A 16,846-nucleotide genomic window follows, 5' to 3' on the forward strand; every position below is an offset into this window, starting at 1 on the left:
GCCTTCTTGGCCACCTGGGCCACTGCTGGCTCATGTTCAGTCGCTGTCAACCAACACCCCCAGGTCCCTCTCTTCCAGGTAGCTTTCTAGACAGACTTCTCCTAGCCTGTGAGCGGCAGGCAAGAGCGGGAGCTCGGCCAGGGAGCGGTGGGCGGGGCCGAGGGCTGAGCCAATGAGCGGCAGGCAGGGCAGGGATTTAGCCAATGGGATCCCGGCGGGGTGGTGTCTCAGCCAATGAGCGGCGGGGACTCAGCCAATGAGCGGCCGGGGGGCGGGGCCTCGGCCGGTGAGGGGCGGGGCTCGGAGCGCGGCGCGCGTGGCGGCGGTGCCGGCGCGATGGAGTCGGTGGCGCTGGTGGCTCCGGTGACGGCGCTGGAGTTCGCGGGGGACGTGCTGCTGGCGGGTGAGCGCGGGCGGCGCGGGGCGGGGCGGGGGGGGGGTCCCGGCGGGTGCTGGGGGGGCGCCGGTGTGGCTGACGCGCTGTCCCGCAGGCACGGGCCCGGAGGTGGCGGCGTTCCTGCTGAGCGGCGCGGGCCCGGCGGCGTTGGCGGCGCGGCGGATCGTGCTGCGTGAGGCCAGCGTGCAGGGTCTGCGGGCGGAGCGCGGCGGGGCCGGGCCGGCGGTGCTGGTGGCGGCGTTCGGCGGGCGCAGCGTGGCGGTGCTGCGGGTGCGGGCGGCGGGCGGCGGGGCCGGGCTGGCCGTGCTGGCGCTGCGGGCGGCGGGCGAGCGGGTGTGGGAGGCGCGCTGGGCGGCGGGCGGGCGCCTGGCGCTGGCGCTGGGCGGCGGGGCCGTGGCGCTGCTCGACTGGCGGGGCGGCGGGCGCTGGCTGCGCCGGGCGGGCTGCGGCGGGGCCGGGGGGGCGCTGCGCTGCGCCGCGCTGAGCGGGCCGCGCTGGGGGCGCCTGGCGCTGGCGGCGGGCACGGCGGCGGGGACCGTGCTGGTGTGGCGGGCGGCGGCGCCCGCGGCCCCGCGCCGGCGGCTAACGGGGCACCGGGGGGCCGTGCTGGCGCTGCGCTGGGCGGCGGCGCGGGGGCTGCTGGCCTCGGCCTCCGAGGACCGCAGCGTGCGGCTCTGGGCCGTCGGCGACCTGCACGGCGGCGACGACGACGACGAGGGTGCCGGCCGGTGCCTGCTCGTGTGCTACGGGCACGGGTCGCGCGTGGCCGCGGTGGCGCTGCGGGGGCGGCTGCCGGTGAGCGCGGGCGAGGACGGCGCGTGCCTCGAGTGGGACGGCGGCGGCTCCGCGCGGCGGGAGCGGCGCGGGCACCGGGGGGCCCTGCGCGCCCTGGCGCTGCGGCCCGGCGGGGGCCGCGTGGCCACGGGGGGCGACGACGGCGGCGTGCGGGCCTGGCGGGCGCGGGGCGGCGCGGCCCCGGCCCCGGTGGCGCTGGGGGCGCCGTGGCGGGCGCGGGCGGCGCTGCTGCTGGCCCCGCGACGCGCGCTGGCGCTGAGCGAGGCGGGCGCGGTGGCGGCTCGGGAAGCGCCCGCGGGGCCCTGGCAGCCGGTGCTGCCCGCCGGGACCGCGGGGCCCCGGGCGCTGCTGGCGGCCGACGCCGAGCGGGCCCTCTGCGCCCTGGGCGACGGCGACGGGCGGCTGCTCCTCTTCGTCCCGGGCGGCCCCCTCGCCGCGCACGCCCCGTTCGACGGCGCCGTGCGGGGCCTGAGCTGGGCGCCGCGGCCCGGGGCGCCCCCCGCGCTGCTGGCCTCGGGGCCCGGCGGGGAGATGCTCTGCTTCGACGTCGCCCTCCGGCCCGGGGGGTCGCCCCGCGTGCGGCTCGCGGGGCGCTACCGGCTGCCGCCCTGCAAGCAGCGCTGGCACACCTGCGGCCTGCTGCTGCCCCGAGCCCCGCTCCTGCTCTGCGGGGACCGACGGGGCTCCCTGCTCCTCTTCCCCGCGCCCCGTGACGCCAGCCCGGGCGGCGAGGCGCAGCCCTCGTGCCCGTCGGACAAGGAGGCTCTTCCCCTGGAGAGCCCGCTGTGCGTGCTCTACGGGCTCCACGGGAAGACGGGGGTCACCTCGGTCGCCTGCCACGGCGACTACATCTACAGCACCGGCCGGGACGGCGTCTACCGGCAGCTGCGCCTGCGGGGCCGGCAGCTGGAGGTGCTGCGCAAGCACCGGCCCTGCAAAGGGCTGCGGTGGATCGAGGAGCTGCGCTTCACCCCGGACGGGGATCTGCTCGTTCTGGGCTTTCACGCCGACAACTTCGTGGTGTGGAGCAGCCGGACCGGCGAGAACGTCCACTGCGTGCCGTGCGGCGGCGGGCACCGCTCCTGGAGCTACTGCAGCAGCCCCTCGGCCGACGCCTTCGCCTTCGTCAAGCGCGGGGACGTGATGCTGTACCACCGCGAGGCCCAGCCCCACGAGCAGCAGGTGCTCCTCGAGTCCCTGCACGGGCGGGAGATCGTTTGCGTGCGGCGCCTGGGGGCGGTGGAGGTGCCCGGCCGCCCCGCCGTCGACGTCTTCGTCACCGGCAGCGAGGACACCACGGCCTGCGTCCTGGTGCTCAGCGAGCGCACCCGGGCGGCCCTGCCCGTCGCCCGGCTCAGCGACCACATCTCCAGCGTGAGGGCCCTGGCGCTGGCCGGCAACGGGGACTGCGCGGACGGGGACCTGTCTGTGCTGCTCTTCTCGGCGGGCGGGCGGGCACAGATCGAGTGCTACCGGCTGCTGTGTGCGGGGGACCCGGCCTCGGAGAGCGCCGTGGACTGCCAGGTTGTCCACGTGGCCTCTCACCGGCTGGACGAGTACTGGGAGAGGAAGAAGAACAGGCACAAGCTCGTCAAGATGGACCCAGAGACGAGGTGATGCTTGGGACCCGCCTGAGGCAGGGTTAGCAGTGACCGTAACCTGGGAGGGTGCTGGAAGCAGCGCTGGCCTCCCCTGGGATACCCGCTCTGGGCACCTGTGGGCTCAGCTGAGGCAGAAGCAGCTGGTGTGGCTTCACGCGCATGTCCCCGGTGTCTTGTACCTGATGGCTGGGCCTCAAAGGGCTTTTGGCTTAGGGGAAGGCTCAGCCTTTCCTTGCACTCCTCCGAGGGCTTGGAGCCGTGTCCCACACTGGGCTCAGGCTGCTCTGCTGGGTCACCCACCTCCCTGGGGCCATCGTGTCACCAAGGCCTTGGTGAGTGTCGTGTGTTTGCTGCAGGTACATGTCCCTCTCGGTCGTGCCCGGGACCAGCACCAAGCAGCTGCCGATGCCCTGGAAGTTCCTGGCTGCAGCCTGCAGTGATGGATCGGTCCGGTGAGGAGCCATCGTGGGCCCTGGCAGCGAGAGCGGAGCTGGGGCTGGCGACAGGAGCAGAGCAGGCTCCGTGGGGGTTGTGGCCGGCTCCGAGCCGGGAACAGGACGGTGCATGGTGGGAAGTAGGGGCAGAGGTGCCAGGAATCCCCTTCTCCCCCAGCTGACCGCCCTCTGCTCCATCACAGGCTCTTTGGGCTCCTGGAGGCCGCCCAGAAGCTGGTGCTGGTGGCGGAGTCGTTTCACCACCAGCGCTGCGTGCTGAAGGTGGAGGCGTTCCTGCACACGCAGGTGGGAGAGGAGAGGTGAGCCCTGAACGCGGTGCTGCAGCCAACAGGGCTCTGGGGCGAAGTGTTTAACCTCACAGAGACAGCAGCTGGCAGCTCAGCGGGCAGAGGGAAGGGATAAATGAGCCCGCAGAGGCTGTTCTGCCGCTTCCCTGGATCTTGTTGGAGACCTTTGGGGCTGCCTGCCGCCGGGCTGCAGCCAGAGGCTCCCCGACACTCTCCCTTCTAGGAGGCACCTCCTGTGCAGTGCAGCCACTGATGGCAGCGTCGCCTTCTGGGACATCACCCAGCCCCTCGCAGCCGCGGCCGATGCCCTGAACCAAGCGGAGGGAGAGATGCAGCCCCTGGGTGGGTGCAGCTGCCCCTGGCTCTGCTTTCCCTCCGGAGGCCCTGCTGGTGGCTCCTCCGATCCCTCCGGCCAAGGTGAGCCGCTCTCCTGACCAAGCCTGTTTTCCCAGCCCTGGGCTCCCCGCTGCTCACCGTCACGGCCCACACCTGCGGCGTGAACAGCCTCCACATCCGCAAGACGCCGGAGGGGCCGTACCTGGTGGCCAGCGGCAGCGACGACGGCTCCATCCACGTCTGCCTGCTGGAGGTGGCCGCGGGCGAGGCCACAGCGGGGACCAGCCTGCGCGTCCTGGAGCGGGTGGCCAGGCCCTGTGCCCACGCCGCTCACGTCACAGGAATCCGGGTGCTGCGGCCGGACCTGCTGCTCTCGGCCTCCGTGGACCAGCGCCTGACGCTGTGGTGGCGGCTCCCGGACGGGCTGGATGAGCTCAGCACCACCTTCTTCCACGTGCCCGACCTGGCGGAGCTGGACTGCTGGGAGGAGGCAGAGGCCAACGGGGAGCTGCGGTTCTGCTGCGTGCTCTGCGGGCAGGGCCTGGAGATGCTGCGTGGCACAGCTGCCCCAGAGCCCCTTCCACCAGGACCTGTAACGCTGCCACAGCCTGCTCCCCAGATACCTGGGGAGGACACCTGCCTACGTGCTCTGCCCCTCAGCACAGCCTGTCCCCTTCCTCCAGGGACAGCAGAGCCTGAGAGAGGGCAGCTTTGACCCTCTTGGAGAAGCCTGTGTCTCCCCAGGCAAGAAGAGGTGTCATCGACACTCTGTGCACACAAGTTGCTCTTCCCTGAGGGGTGATTAACCCATATCCAGGCTTCCAGGCCTCGGTCCCAGAAAGGAACCTGCTCAGGAGGGTGCTGGCCCTGCCCAGCCCCGGGAGCTGGTGGATGGCAGGAGGACGAGCCCAGTTTGGCGCTGGTGTGGCACTGGCTGGCAGCCTCCTGCTCCCTGGGACAAGCCTGAAACGCAGGGGGACACTGATCTTTGGTAGCGTCACCCTGCAGGGCGAGAGCCGAGCACCATTGGAGCACAGGGAAGAAGGACAAACAACTGCACGTGGCCCTCCAGCCAGGCAGAATAAGGCGTTGTGAGGAGTAAGATGCACTCTTCATTTGTCCAGCAACAAGTGTATTGGACCCCAGGATTGGGACCTGGCCTAGGGCCCGGTCAGAGCCTTGAGTCTCAGGAGCTCCTTGCCAGCATGGAGCAATCTTCAATAAACGGTTTTGAGGGAAGCAAGGTTGGTTTTCTGGTGCCCCAATTCCCCGTGCCGCCTCCCTCGGTGCGTCCCCAGCCCTGTTGGCGGCTGTCACAGGCGTCCTCCGTCTCCCATGCTGGGCACACGCCCCCAGCTTGGAACGTGTGGGCAGGGATGTGGGCAGGGAAAGCGTGTGCGTGGGGCTGAGGGGTCGGTCCTCTGGCTCCCTGCCCGGCCGCCAACGAGGATGTGCCCCATCTGTCCCCTCGTGGTGCCTGTCGCGCCATGTCACGGCTCTGTGGCAGTGGCTCAGATCTGGCTGAGAGGAGGGAGGTGGAGAGTCGCCAGGGCGCTGTGGAATACGTCCCTCACCGCTCCCAGCAGCCGGAGCCGGGCAAACATCTGGTCAAAGAGGTGAGGGAACGGCTCCTGCAGGGAGAAGGGCAGCGATTTTGGGCTGCTGGTCCCATTCCCCTCCACAGGTGCCTCTGCACCCTGCGTACACAGCCCTGCTGGGCTCTGTCACACCACTGGCAGCACAAAGCCCCAAAACAGAGAAGGCTCTGGGGAGACCTTGGAGCAGCCTTCCAGTACCTGAAGGGGCTACAAGAAAGCTGGGGAGGGACCGTTTACAAGGGCTGGTAGTGATAAGATGGGGGGAAATGGTTTTAAATTGGAGGGGGCAAGATTTAGACTAGACATTAGGAAGAAATTCTTCGTGATGAGGGGGGTGAGGCCCTGGCACAGGTTGCCCAGGGAAGCTGTGGCTGCCCCATCCCTGGAGGGGTTCAAGGCCAGGCTGGATGGGGCTTCGAGCAGCCTGGTCTGGTGGGAGGTGTCCCTGGCCGTGGCAGCAGGGTTGGAACTGGATGGGATTTCAGGTCCCTCCCAACCCAAACCATTCTGTGAACTTCATTCCAGCCCCGGGAAGGACTGCAAGGCCACAGCTCTTCAGGAAATAGCCCACAACATCTTACTTACCCCCAGGACGTGGACACGGTTGTAGTAGGAGCTGAAATCCATGCTGAGCTGTATCAGGAACTTGCACACCTACAAGACAACGAGCTCCTGCTGGCACAGCGGGGCCCCCAGGCACAGCAGGAGCCGCCCCAGGGTTGTCGCGGGCTTCCCTCAGCCCTGGCCAGCGCCCTGCCAGCAAGCGTTAGAGCTTGCGCTGGGCTGGGGCTGGTGGAGCAGCACCCGTGGGTGCTACAGCACACGGCACTTACTGCCTCTGTGTTGGCTGTGATCCGGATCCCCTTGGCAGGGGTGGGCAGCCATGCCGCCTGCTGCAGGACTTCAGGGAAGGGCAGGAGATAGTTGAAGAGCAGGAGCCATTCGCCCTGGGAAAGGATTACGTGTGTAAGAGAGGGCCGGGTCCTCCTGGGCCAGCAGCATCCGTCACTGCAGCTGAGGGTGCCCAGGTCCCCACACGCCCCCTCTCAGCACTCGCCTCTTCCCGCAGGCAGGAGAATTTCAGTTCTGACGCTGGTGGCGGAGGTGGGTATGTGCCTGGAAAGGAGGTGGGAGATTTCTTGTGCCCAGAGAAATCCCTGTGGCTCCAGGCGTGAGGAGCAGCCCAAGAGTGGTTGTTGGAGGAGGGTCACGGGGCTGGTGCTCACCCCGCTCCACTGCGCGCTGGTAGGTGTCAAAGAGCGTGGCCAGCCGGGCACAGTTGTACATCACGAAGGCACCGCTCTTCGTTCCCTTTGTGGAGATGCTGCTGTCCCCCAGGTCCAGGGTGATCTGAAGGCAGGGAGGACTCACAGTCCAGGCTGCTAAGTTCGGAGCCGCTTCACAGTTCCCTTGCCTGCCTGGCTCTTCACAAACCGCTGCCCTACCTGACTCCGGTGCGCAGTGCTCAGCATCTCGAACCTGATGGCAGCCACCGTGAGGGTATCAATCACCTCAGTCCAGGCCTCATCTGCAGAGAACACAGGTGGCATCACGCACCACTTGCTGCACTGTCAAGCACTGTCACCCCAGCACCCAGACAGGAAACTCTGGGGCCAGGCGGAAGCTGGGGACTGGCACGCTTCATAGAATCATAGAATCACCAGGTTGGAAAAGACCCAGTGGATCATCGAGTCCAACCATTCCTATGAAACACTAAACCATGTCCCTCAGCACCTCGTCCACCCGTCTTCTAAACACCCCTAGGGAAGGTGACTCAACCCCCTCCCTGGGCAGCCTGTTCCAGTGTCCAATGACCCTTTCCATGAATATTTTGTACCTAATGTCCAGCCTAAACCTCCCCTGGTGGAGCTTGAGGCCATTCCCTCTCATCCTGTCCCCTGTCACTTGTCCCCCGTCCCCTGTCACTTCCCCAGCCTTGACCTGGAGCGGCCGCTGCACCCTGCGAGCCAGTGCAGACACCTCCCCTGCAAGCCCTGGCTCCATCACGGAGGGGAGAGGGAGCAGCATGCAGGGGAGAGAGAGCCCCACCAGCCGCAGACTGGGAGCAGTGGAGATGGGGATGGAGCCACGGAGCAAACCCTCACCTTGCGCAAGCTCCCCGTACTTCATCACAGAGGCTTCGTACATCTGGTGCTTTCGGAGCCTGGGAGGAACATGGACACTCACAGCCACCACCCCTGGGCTAAGCCAGCTCCAGACAGTGCCCCAGGGCTTCCCCAGCCTCCCCGCTGCTGCACGGGGCATCCCAGCTGCAGCAGCCACCAAGCCCAGTGAAGGCAGTACAAAGCCTCCAGGAGCTGGGCAGGGACAGCTGCGCTGGGGACAACCTCTGCCTTTTGGCCTTGAAAGGGCCACCCCCACACCAGGACTATCCTTTAATGCATGAAAGCAGTGAGATGGCACCTTGCTCCACTGCAACACCCGGCTCCTGACGCTTCCTTTCCTCCCAGCAGCCCCTGGCAGCGCGACTAGAGGAGGTCACTTGGACTGTCCTCTCGAAACCGCCTTGGGGCCGTGGAAGAGCAGAATGGAGGGACTGCACAGAACTCTCTGCTCGCTGAACGCTGCAGCGTGGCTGCCTGGGTGCCCACAGGGCCGGGCAGAGCACAGGGAGCCTTGGCAGGCGAGCAGGACAGCAGGGGCCTTGCTACACCAACTTACTGGAAGTACTGGTCTGCCCCAATGGGTGATGAGGGGTTTGTCACCTTCACTGGCCCACAGACAAGGTGTTTCTGAAAGAGAAAAGAGAGGGTCAGTGCTGCAATCAAAGACTTAGAAGCTCCACCAAATACACTGCAGGAGAATCAGGCTAAAAACAGCCCTGTTCTAGCTGCCTCCCTGCAGTCTTGTCCTGATCCTCCTTCTTCAGCACTGAACTCCCAAGGGCAGAGAGGCTGCTTTACGAATAGAGAAGAGCGTGGAGGGGCTACCAACAGAAAGGGGAGCTTCACAAGGGGACAAAGCTGGGCCTTGGCATTCGCTGTGGGGACTGAAGGAGGCTGCGTGTGCACAGAGATGCCGGAGGCCGTAGTGAAGAGGGGTGGAGGTTCCTTACCTGTGAAGCTGTGTGGGCTCCTGGATCCAAAATCCTCCAAAGCAGATCCAGCTGCTGCTGCTGGAATTCCTCCTCGCAGCTCACCACATGCACGATGCTGCAGCAGCTCCCCTGGCCTCCAGCCTGCAGCAGAGCACAGCAGGGAGCTCTAATGCCATTGTGTGACATTGGGAAAGCGAGAGGAAGGCAGAGTTAACCGCAGGGTTACTCACTGTGCACTGCAGAACAGCTTGCTGCAGCTCAGCCAGGGACCACAGCTTCCCCTCCGTCACTGAAAGAAGAAAGGATGCTGAGAGCAGAACACAAGGGCTCGTGACCCCCCCACCATCCTCCACTATCGGCCTGCCCCAGGCTGGCTGTGTTTCTGGCTCCAACCAGACTAAAGAGGAGTAAGAGGAGAAGGCAATTTGGATCTTAAAGCTCCTTATTTCCTGTGAAAACAACTGGAAATGGAAATGGACCTGTTTGCAGGTGATCACCTCCCTGCTGTCACGCTAGACACACTGTACACGTGAGCCTCACCTAGAAGGACATCGATGTTGGGGTCATAGCCCACCAAGCCCTGCTGCTCCACGAAGCGTCGCAAGTGCACTTTGCAGATGACGTCCTCGGGCAGCGTGGCCGCGCCCGGCTCCTGCTCGCAGGCTGCGGCACAGGGGGACCGGGCCAGCACTCGCTTCAAGGCCGAGACAGCGTCCAGGAGGGCTGCGTTGTCGCAGTCGGAGGGCCAGTCGACACGGAGCTGCCGCAGGACCTCCCAGCCGCCCTCCTCGGCAAGGGCCGGGACCAGGCAGACGCCGACCCTGCGAGAGAGGCGGGTGCTGGCAGCGCCGGGGCAGGCGGAGGGACGGCGGGGCGCGGCGAGGCACTCACCCCTGGGTGCGCAGCAGCTGGGACAGGTGTTCGGCCAGCAGGAGCGAGCGGAGGTGGCGTGGCCGTGGCGGGGCGAGGCGGCGCAGGGCCGGACAGTGCAGCACCACGCTGCCCACCGGCATCCCCGCCACGGTGGCGGCGGCCGGGCCGGGCGAGGGGCCCAGCAGGCGCTGGAAGGCCTCGGGGCGCCGCACCTGCACCGCCAGCCCCGCCGGCGTCTCCTGGCAGCTCCGCAGCGACAGCACCTCCGGGCCTCCCAGGGACGTCACGGCTGCCACGAGGCTAGCAGGGACCTGCGGGGAGTGAGGGGTCAGACAGTGGTGGGAAATGGTGTGCAATCCAGCTGGAGGCCAGTGACAAGTGAGGTTCCCCAGGGCTCAGTGCTGGGTCCAGCCCTGTTCAATGTCTTTATCAATGACCTGGATGAAGGCATCGAGTGCACCCTTAGCAAGTTTGCAGACGACACTAAGCTGGGTGGAAGTGTCGATCTGCTGGAGGGCAGGGAGGCTGCAAAGGGATCTGAACAGGCTGGACCGCTGGGCTGAGTCCAATGGCATGAGGTTTAACAAGGCCAAATGCTGGCTCCTGCACTTGGGGCACAACAACCCTGTGCAGCTACAGACTAGGAGAAGTCTGTCTAGAAAGCTGCCTGGAGGAGAGGGACCTGGGGGTGTTGGTTGACAGCGACTGAACATGAGCCAGCAGTGGCCCAGGTGGCCAAGAAGGCCAATAGCATCTTGGCTTGGATCAGAAACGGCGTGGCCAGCAGGTCCAGGGAGGTTATTCTCCCTCTGTACTCGGCACTGGTGAGACCGCTCCTCGAGTACTGTGTTCAGTTCTGGCCCCTCACCACAAGAAGGATGTTGAGGCTCTGGAGCGAGTCCAGAGAAGAGCAACAAAGCTGGTGAGGGGGCTGGAGAACAGGCCTTATGAGGAGCGGCTGAGAGAGCTGGGGGTGTTTAGCCTGGAGAAGAGGAGGCTGAGGGGAGACCTCATTGCTCTCTACAACTACCTGAAAGGAGGTTGTGGAGAGGAGGCAGCTGGGCTCTTGTCCCAAGGGACAGGGGACAGGACAAGAGGGAATGGCCTCAAGCTCCGCCAGGGGAGGTTTAGGCTGGACATTAGGAAAAAAATCTTCACAGAAAGGGTCATTGGGCACTGGCAGAGGCTGCCCAGAGAGGGGGTTGATTCACCTTCCCTGGAGGTGTTTAAGGCACAGGTGGACGAGGTGCTGAGGAACATGGTTTAGTGTTTTATAGGAACGGTTGGACTCGATGAGCCGGTGGGTCTCTTCCAACCTGGTTATTCTCTGATTCCATATCTTCCTCGCTGGCCCCGCCCCTCAGCCGTTGACTCCGCCCCTCACCGCAAGCCCTGCCCCTTCATACAGACCCGCGCCGCGTTGGCCACGCCCCTTCATCTCAGGCCCCGCCCCCAGCACAGCCCCGCCTTATTTAGAGCCGGGGCCGCGTCAGGCCCCGCCCACCCCCGTTGGGCCCCGCCCCTACAGCACAAGCCGCGCCCCCTCCGGCGCTGCCCCTCCCCGCGGGCCCCGCTCCGTACCTGCCCCCCAGGGAAGGCGGCGCTCAGCGCGGCGCGCGGCGCCAGGAAGTCCCGGTGCCGCAGGTTGCGGGCGCCGCTCTCCTTCACCCAGAGCGCGGCGGGCCGGCCCAGCGCCTCGTTCAGCGCCCGCAGCGTCGCCGCCACCCCCGGCCGGCCCTCGCCAGTCTCCATAGGAGCCCACGCCGGCGCTTCCCCTTACCGGTGACCGGAAGTGACGTCGCCGCTCCGCACCGGCGCCCTCGGCCGGCCGCCATGTTGGGCGCGGCGCACCCCGTCGGCCATCTTGAGCGCGTGGGCTGGGGGCGGGGGCGGCCACCTCGTGGGGGGGGAGCGGGCGCGGCGGCGCCATGATGGGAGTGGCGGAAGCGAGCGGCGCCGCCATGATGGGAGCGGCGGAGAGGAGCGGAGCCATGTGCCCCAGCACGGCAGGCTCTGTGGGGCCTCAGGCGGCCCCTCGCAGGCCCCGGCCCGGTGTCACCCATCCCCGCCGCCGGCCCCGACCTGGGTATGGGGACACGGGCGTCTCTGCCCCAGCCCCATCCCCCTAGGCCGGCTCGGGGCAGCAGGAAGTTCCCTCCCTGCCCACAGGGCCCAAACCGGTTTCTCCAGGGCTGCGTGGGCTCTGCTGGGAACGCAGCAGCTCCTTTTGGGGCCCCACGGGCGAATCTGAAGTGCTGGGGTTGTTGCCCACGGCCGGTGTGAACCCAGAGACATCAGCATCCCCCCCAGCAGGGCTGGCTGCACCATGGTGGGTGCTCCCTGCACCACCCACAGCCAAGAGGTGATCTGAGAATCGCTGCTCACACCAGACCAACTGCTGACTGTCTGCAGGGCAGGAGCCGCCCAGCACCGCTGCCCAGCCAGCTGGGGGGCACAGACAGACCTTGTGGCGCTGCTGGGTGGGGGGGGTCCAGGTTGGATTCATCATCTCCTGAGCGCTGGGGGTGCCCACAGATGGCCCAGGGGAGGCTCTCGGAGATGCCGAAAGAGCTTTGGACAGACACGACATCCCCGATGGCTCTCTGGCTGCCCGCTCAGCGGGAGTGATCGTGTCATTCCAAAGCCATCTCTCTCTCTTTCTAGGGCACGGATCCTGCCCTGGCACCACTCGTGCCTGCTGGCACCGGGGAGGCCGCAGGGGGCTGGAGAGAGCCCGGCATAGGCTGGTAGCATCAGGAAGCTCAGACAGCACCATGACCCACAGCACCTCGGTGCAGGTGGCCACATCCACGCTGTGGCCGGCAGCACGCTCACCCCGGTGGTTAAGTTGGTCCCCAGGAAGCGAGTGGCTATTTTTAGCCATTGGTGGCACAACATGGCTAGAGAGCCCCAGGGACCGAGCCCCAGGGCTGGGCACTGGTGATCCCAACACCCTCCTGCTCCCAGCACGGCCCCCGCGCACCGACTCAGCCCCACAGAGGGGTTGAAGTGGGGCGAGCGGCTCTCGCCCGCTGCCCTGCTCGGCGTGGGGTGACGGTGGGCAGCGGCGTGGGGAGCGCACAGTGTGAGGCGGAGGCGGCAGCGCGGGTAACGAAACCCCAGGGCAGCTGGGCACAGCGGGGACAGCTGCGTTTGGGATTCCGTTGCCCGCCCTGGCGCCGTGGAGGGTGAGGCGTGGGGGTCACCGCCACGCCACCCCGACTCCGAGGCAACCGGTGAGCCGAAGGAGGAGAGGGCGACTTACCGCCGCGGCCGGGCCGGTTGTGGCTGCGGGTGCTGGCAGAGGCTGGGGTTGTGCCGCGGGCTCTCCCCGTGCCGTGGGCTGGGTGCCAAGGGGAGGGCGGCGCAGCCGAGCCAAGAGGAAACGGCTCTGAACAAAGCCCCGGTGGGGCCGGCTGGAGCATCTGGTGCCAGCCCAGCAGCCCCTGGTGGGGCCCGGAAACCCGAGCTGTCCCCGAGGGACGGCACCCGCCCCGACACCTGCTCCCGCGCCGCTCTGTGCCGCCGGCGAGGAGGCCTTGGGCACCGCCATGGGGGGAAGCGAAACCGTGCGGGGAATCCACTGGCTCCTCGTGGTGCTCACGCGGTAGTCGCTGAGGGTGCCCATCTTGTGGCCATGGCACCTGCACACCCAGCGTGGCACAGAGGTGGGAAAGGTCCCATCGCCCACTCCTGGGAGCTCCCCGGGAGCCCCCACGGTGCTGGGTGGCCCCGAGCAGGTGAAACAGCGTGGGGGACGCGGGTCCCCAGCCCCAGGACACCCCTCAAGCCCTGCTCCCCTGCAGCCCCGGCCCCACCGAGCACAGCCGGGAGCAGCCTGTGGTGCCTGCGAAGGGTGGCAGCAACTCGGGGGGCTCAGCCTTGGTCACCCACTGTGCACTGGGGCTCTGGTGGGTCTGGGTGAGCATCCCCGTTCCCAGGGACTGGGCGAGCAGAGGGATCCCCATTCCCTGAGCAGAGGGATCCCTGTTCCCCGGGATTGGGTGAGCAGAGGGATCCCCGTTCCCTGAGCAGAGGGATCCCCATTCCCTGGGACTGGGTGAGCAGAGGGATCCCTGTTCCCTGAGCAGAGGGATCCCCGTTCCCTGGGACTGGGTGAGCAGAGGGATCCCTGTTCCCTGAGCAGAGGGATCCCCATTCCCTGGGACTGGGCAAGCAGAGGGATCCCTGTTCCCTGAGCAGAGGGATCCCCATTCCCCGGGATTGGGCAAGCAGAGGGATCCCTATTCCCAGAGCAGAGGGATCCCCGTTCCCCAGGATTGGGCGAGCAGAGGGATCCCTGTTCCCCGGGATTGGGCGAGCAGAGGGATCCCCGTTCCCCGGGATTGGGTGAGCAGAGGGATCCCTATTCCCAGAGCAGAGGGATCCCCGTTCCCCAGGATTGGGCGAGCAGAGGGAACCCTGTTCCTTGAGCAGAGGGATCCCTGTTCCCCGGGATTGGGCGAGCAGAGGGATCCCCGTTCCCCGGGATTGGGTGAGCAGAGGGATCCCCATTCCCCGGGACTGGGAGCGCAGAGGGATCCCCGTTCCTTGAGCAGAGGGATCCCCGTTCCCCGGGATTGGGTGAGCAGAGGGATCCCCGTTCCCCGCTGCTCCCCGCGGCTGGGCGAGCAGAGAGGCCCCGTTCCCCGGTGCAGCTGGGGCCGGGTGAGCCGTGGGATCCCCGTTCCCCGAGCGGAGGGACCCCCGCTCCCCGCTGCCCCCGGTCCCGGCGGGCTCCCCGCGGCTGCTGCCCGCTCACCTGGGCCCCGCCCCGCCGCCGCTTTCGGTTTCGCTGCGGGCGGAGGCGGCGGGTCCCGGTCCCGGGGCGGGGGGGGGGGCGCTGCCCGCGGCCGCCGGGGGGCGCTCGGGAGGCCGCGGTGGCGGCGATGGCGGCGGCGCTGAGGGCGCTGAGGCCGCTCGGTCCGGCCGCGCGGAGGGCGGCGGGCGGGTACGGGCAGGGTCACCGGGCCCGGGGGCCGCGGGGTGGGGGGGGGGGCGCGGGCACCGGGGGTTCCGGGTGCGGGGACCGGGGGAGGCGGAGGGGGCGTCGCCGTGACCCAGCGGCGCCGCCCGCCCCCGCAGAGCGCCGATCCGGTGGCACCGGCTGACCCCGGCGGACGACGAGCTGTACCAGCGCACCCGGGTGACGGTGCTGGAGCCCGAGGCGCCCGGAACCCTCTTCGTCGAAGGCTACAGCGGCCGCGGCTTCACCGTCAGCGGCGACGTGGTGGTGGGACCGTGCGCCATCCTGCCCCGGGCCATCCTGCAGTGGAACGTGAGCGGCCCCCGGCCCGCTCCCGCATGTCCCCTCCCCACCATGACCCCTCTTCCCATGTCCCCTCTTCCTCATGTCCTCAACCCCCTATGTCCCCTCTCCCTCATGTCCTCTCCCCTCTATGTCCCCTCTTCTCTATGTCCCCTTTCCATGTCCCCTCTCCCCGCCATGTCCCCTCTCCCCCATGTCCCCCCTCACCCTCATGTCCCCACTCCCCCACGTCCCCTCTCCCCTCCATGTCCTTTCTCCCCCCTCCATGTCCCCTCTTCCCCCATGTCTCCTCTCCCCTCCATGTCCTCTCTCCCCACCATGTCCCCTCTTCCCCATGTCCCGTCTCCCCCATGTTCTCTCCCCTCCATGTCCCCTCTTCCCCATGTCCCCTCTCCCTCATGTCCTCTCCCGCCTATGTCCCCTCTTCCCCATGTCCCCTTTCCATGTCCCCTCTCCCCCGTGTCCCCTCTCCCCCCATGTCCCCCCTCACCCTCGTGTCCCCTCTCCCCAAGTCTCCTCTCAACTTCATCTCCTCTCTCCCCTCCATGTCCCCTCTCCTCCCATGTCCCCTCTCCCCCATGACCCTCTCCCTCCATGTCCCCTCCCCCCTCCATGTCCCCTCTCCCCTCCATATCCTCTCTCCCCTCCATGTCCCCTCTCCCCCATGACCCTCTCCCCCCATGTCCCCTCTCCCCCATGTCCCTCTTCCTCCATGTCCCCTCCCCCCCATGTCCTCTCTCCCCTCCATATCCTCTCTCCCCTCCATGTCCCCTCTCCCCTCATGTCCCCTCTCCCCTCATGTCCCCTCTTCTGCATGTCCCCTCTCCCCCATGTCCCTCTTCCTCCATGTCCCTCTTCCTCCATGTCCCCTCTCCCCCATGACCCTCTCCCATGTCCTCTCTCCCCTCCATGTCTCCTCTCCGTCCATGTCCCCTCTTCCGCATGTTCCCTCTCCCCCATGTCCCCTTTACCCCATATCCCCTCTCTCCCCCGTTTCCCCTCTCCCCACCATGTCCCCTCTCCCCCCCATGTCCCCTCTCACCCCGCTCTTCCCTGTCCCCCCAGGTCGGCTCCTACCGGGACATCTCTTATGAGAGCCTCTCGCTGTTCCGCCTGCTCGCACCCCAGATCGGTATGGGGGGCAGGAGGGGCATGGGGGGCACAGTGGGGGACACAGTGGGACAAGGAGGTTAACGAGGGGGCTGGAGGATGCACAGCAGGGCAAGAGGGGGCACAGGGGGGCAGCTGGATGGGCACAGGGGGGCAAGAGGGGGCACAGGGGGGCAGGGTTTCCCCTGTGTGGCTCGGGGAGCTCTGGGCCGGGGCAGCCCAGCTCGGCTCTGCCCGCCCTTGCCCCGCGGTCACGTCCTGCTCGCAGAGATCCTGGTGCTGGGCACAGGGGACAGGGTGGAGCGGCTCCATCCCACCGTCCTGAAGCAGATGCGGGAGTGCGGGATCGCCGTGGAGGTGCAGGACACGGTGAGGAGCGGGGAAGGGGAAGGCCACGGGGAGTCTCTCCTGGGGCTCAGGGAAGGGGCCCCGTGCCCTGTGGGAAAGGCTGGGGCTTCACTCCCTCCCTTTTCTGTTTCACAGCCAAATGCCTGCGCGACCTTCAACTTCCTAACGACTGAAAAACGACTGGCAGCCGCCGGGCTCATCCCTCCACGAGGCACCTACGTGGGGATGTAAGGGCTGAGCAGCTCTTCCCTTGCCTGCCCGAAGCCCCCAGGCGTCACTGCTCGTGATGGAGAGACGCTTCGGACCTGAACTGTCGGAGCTGCGGGCTGGGTGGTGGCTCTGTGCGTAGGATGGTGTTACAAAATGCGTGGGCTCAGCTCTGCCTTGAAGTCCCTGGCTTCTCAGCTTCCGATCCGTGCTGGGGGCTGTAGAGCTCGGCACGAGGCACGAGCAGAGCCGGCAGCACCGCACCCGCAGCCCTGTGGTTCCGCTGGGGTGTTGCCCGGTGCCTTGGCAGCAAGAAGCTGTCACCTCGAGGGAGGGTGGAAGCTGGTGGGGTTGAGCTCTACACCTCCGGGCACGTTTGGGGCTCCGCAAGGAAAATACTTGTAAAGTGGAAGTACAAAGCAATTGCGTGGTGGTTAATGACTCTAACGGGGTGCTCGCTGCCTCTGTGGAGCTGGCCGGGCGGTGGGGCTGTGGCTGCAGCAGCTCCTGGG

General features: G+C 67.3%; 3 protein-coding genes across 3 annotated transcripts; 2 read left to right on the forward strand and 1 right to left on the reverse strand.

The window, feature by feature from the left end:
- Window positions 1-298: 298 nt before the first annotated feature.
- WDR6 (WD repeat domain 6) lies at window positions 299-4,976 on the forward strand. Its single transcript, XM_069865534.1, has 6 exons — window positions 299-403; window positions 492-2,805; window positions 3,150-3,245; window positions 3,431-3,547; window positions 3,759-3,877; window positions 3,988-4,976. The coding sequence occupies exons 1-6, from the start codon at window positions 337-339 to the stop codon at window positions 4,584-4,586; spliced, it is 3,312 nt and encodes a 1,103-aa protein (XP_069721635.1). The 5' UTR covers window positions 299-336; the 3' UTR covers window positions 4,587-4,976.
- Window positions 4,977-4,986: 10 nt separating this feature from the next.
- DALRD3 (DALR anticodon binding domain containing 3) lies at window positions 4,987-11,189 on the reverse strand. The gene is made up of 13 exons (XM_069865535.1): window positions 10,982-11,189; window positions 9,419-9,711; window positions 9,068-9,348; window positions 8,758-8,816; window positions 8,546-8,668; window positions 8,152-8,222; window positions 7,575-7,633; window positions 6,915-6,997; window positions 6,696-6,819; window positions 6,527-6,585; window positions 6,303-6,416; window positions 6,055-6,123; window positions 4,987-5,502 (listed from the first exon to the last, which is right to left on the reverse strand). The coding sequence occupies exons 1-13, from the start codon at window positions 11,150-11,152 to the stop codon at window positions 5,383-5,385; spliced, it is 1,626 nt and encodes a 541-aa protein (XP_069721636.1). The 5' UTR covers window positions 11,153-11,189; the 3' UTR covers window positions 4,987-5,382.
- Window positions 11,190-14,281: 3,092 nt separating this feature from the next.
- Window positions 14,282-16,757, forward strand: NDUFAF3 (NADH:ubiquinone oxidoreductase complex assembly factor 3). Its single transcript, XM_069865547.1, has 5 exons — window positions 14,282-14,351; window positions 14,486-14,678; window positions 15,735-15,801; window positions 16,048-16,148; window positions 16,263-16,757. The coding sequence occupies exons 1-5, from the start codon at window positions 14,290-14,292 to the stop codon at window positions 16,356-16,358; spliced, it is 519 nt and encodes a 172-aa protein (XP_069721648.1). The 5' UTR covers window positions 14,282-14,289; the 3' UTR covers window positions 16,359-16,757.
- Window positions 16,758-16,846: the final 89 nt, after the last annotated feature.

The sequence above is a fragment of the Phaenicophaeus curvirostris genome, chromosome 11 (assembly GCF_032191515.1).
Source record: "Phaenicophaeus curvirostris isolate KB17595 chromosome 11, BPBGC_Pcur_1.0, whole genome shotgun sequence".
NCBI lineage: Eukaryota > Metazoa > Chordata > Aves > Cuculiformes > Cuculidae > Phaenicophaeus > Phaenicophaeus curvirostris.

Excerpts from the sequence above, each read along its gene's own strand:
- WDR6 (XM_069865534.1), top strand. The coding sequence starts at position 337 with ATGGAGTCGGTGGCGCTGGTGGCTCCGGTGACGGCGCTGGAGTTCGCG. Across the intron at positions 2,806-3,149 it reads AAGATGGACCCAGAGACGAG|GTACATGTCCCTCTCGGTCG; the intron begins GTGATGCTTGGG and ends TGTTTGCTGCAG. Across the intron at positions 3,548-3,758 it reads ACGCAGGTGGGAGAGGAGAG|GAGGCACCTCCTGTGCAGTG; the intron begins GTGAGCCCTGAA and ends TCTCCCTTCTAG.
- DALRD3 (XM_069865535.1), bottom strand. The coding sequence starts at position 11,152 with ATGGAGACTGGCGAGGGCCGGCCGGGGGTGGCGGCGACGCTGCGGGCG. Across the intron at positions 8,817-9,067 it reads CAACATCGATGTCCTTCTAG|TGACGGAGGGGAAGCTGTGG; the intron begins GTGAGGCTCACG and ends TTCTTCTTTCAG. Across the intron at positions 5,503-6,054 it reads ACCGTGTCCACGTCCTGGGG|GAGCCGTTCCCTCACCTCTT; the intron begins GTAAGTAAGATG and ends TTCTCCCTGCAG.
- NDUFAF3 (XM_069865547.1), top strand. The coding sequence starts at position 14,290 with ATGGCGGCGGCGCTGAGGGCGCTGAGGCCGCTCGGTCCGGCCGCGCGG. Across the intron at positions 14,352-14,485 it reads GCGCGGAGGGCGGCGGGCGG|AGCGCCGATCCGGTGGCACC; the intron begins GTACGGGCAGGG and ends CCGCCCCCGCAG. Across the intron at positions 14,679-15,734 it reads GGGCCATCCTGCAGTGGAAC|GTCGGCTCCTACCGGGACAT; the intron begins GTGAGCGGCCCC and ends CTGTCCCCCCAG.